Source organism: Austrofundulus limnaeus, unplaced genomic scaffold (genome assembly GCF_001266775.1).
Source record: "Austrofundulus limnaeus strain Quisiro unplaced genomic scaffold, Austrofundulus_limnaeus-1.0 Scaffold339, whole genome shotgun sequence".
NCBI lineage: Eukaryota > Metazoa > Chordata > Actinopteri > Cyprinodontiformes > Rivulidae > Austrofundulus > Austrofundulus limnaeus.
This window is the reverse complement of record NW_013952741.1, coordinates 444,065-445,485: the sequence shown is the minus strand read 5'-3', so window position 1 is coordinate 445,485 and position 1,421 is coordinate 444,065. Positions and strand designations below refer to the sequence as shown.

Sequence of the window (1,421 nt, the reverse complement as noted above, 5' to 3'; positions counted from 1 at the left end):
CATATAAACAACATTTTAATAACAACTGAAGGTGACATAGTTACTTTATTATAGTATAGAATCTAAATATATGCCTCAGACTGAGCTCCAGGGAGGAGTTTTGTGTAAATAGGTGGAGCTTTGTATCAGCAAGCATTTAGACAGCTCCAGATGGCTACAGAAAATTCAAGGATTTCTCAAACATGCATGAATGAGTCAAAGCAACACTCTGTGTATGTTGTTGACGAAGGAATGACCTTATAACATGATATAAAGCTCAAAAAAGTTGGTTTTGCATAACACATGTCTGTCAGTGTCTGAGTTTGTAACAAATGATGACATATCAGCATTTCGAAGGGGTGTTTCATTTCACTGTGAATATTTTAACCACAAATTCATGACTCTAAGTCTAAAAGACTGGGACATGGGATTCAGGCTTACAGTTCCATTTCTGAGGACCACAGATTGTCCTCCTTCCCATTCATGGTGACAGGAAGACTCCCCGTCTTCCTATGACGTACGCAGTCTAACTTTGTTGTGATTGTGCGAACCTTGTCAACCTGCAGGGAGAGATGACCATTTTAAAGTCTCAGTTCAAAAGCACAAGACACRGAGCTGTCTATACAAATATGTATCACAAAAACTCTTCTACCACAGCTTTGCGCCCAATTTCCAAACAGTCCTGGAGAACGACTTTGTCACTAAGTGACGTAGTAACAGGTCTAAAAAACAGAAACAAACACAAGTGTTCAGACATAAGTATCATATTTAGAAACACCTAAGTATTGGCAGAGCTGTAAAGTAACTAAGTACAATTACTTTGTTCCAGTACTTAAGTAAAATCTTTGGATATCTGTACTTTACTTAATTATATTTCAGCCTACTTTTGACTTCTACTTCTTACATTTTCACACAATTATCTGTACTTTCTGTTTCTTACATTTTTAAAAAGAGCAAGAAGTAGAAAGTCATTACTTTTATTTAATTTTTGCTTGTTTTCATTTGGCTTGTTATTAAAAAAAATACTGTAAAGATAAACTGCCTCCTGGATAGAGTGAATCTAATTGTGGTTGAATGAGACATATAAATATACAGTAGATATACCATTTTAACACTGTATTAGTTTGTACACAATCCATCACAGCTGCACGACACAAATCATGTCACACTCCAGCAGGACATATCAGACTTATGTAGCCTGAAGATTTATGTGGGATATACATTACATATTAGAGCTGCCACAAACGATTATTTTTATAGTCGATTAATCACCGATTATTTTTTTCAATTAGTCGACTAATCAGATCATACGTTAAYTGAATATAAAACATACAGCTTATCGCGCCAGAATGTAGCTGCTATTATATAACTATTGATAGATTTTGGCTATATGCTAACTAAAAATAATTGCTGTGGAAGACAGGTTCTGCTCTGCAGATATT

The 1,421-nt window shown here is 35.1% G+C and overlaps 1 protein-coding gene across 1 annotated transcript in view; it reads right to left on the bottom strand.

Annotated features, from left to right (window-relative positions):
• dnmt3ba (DNA (cytosine-5-)-methyltransferase 3 beta, duplicate a) overlaps positions 1–1,421 on the bottom strand; it is a 52,174-nt gene that overhangs the window by 3,969 nt on the left and 46,784 nt on the right. Inside the window, exons 23-24 of the mRNA XM_014022690.1 lie at positions 632–701; positions 421–539 (exon numbers count right to left, since the gene is read on the bottom strand). Coding sequence (XP_013878144.1) covers positions 421–539; positions 632–701 — 189 coding nt within the window. The remainder of the gene's footprint in view (positions 1–420; positions 540–631; positions 702–1,421) is intronic.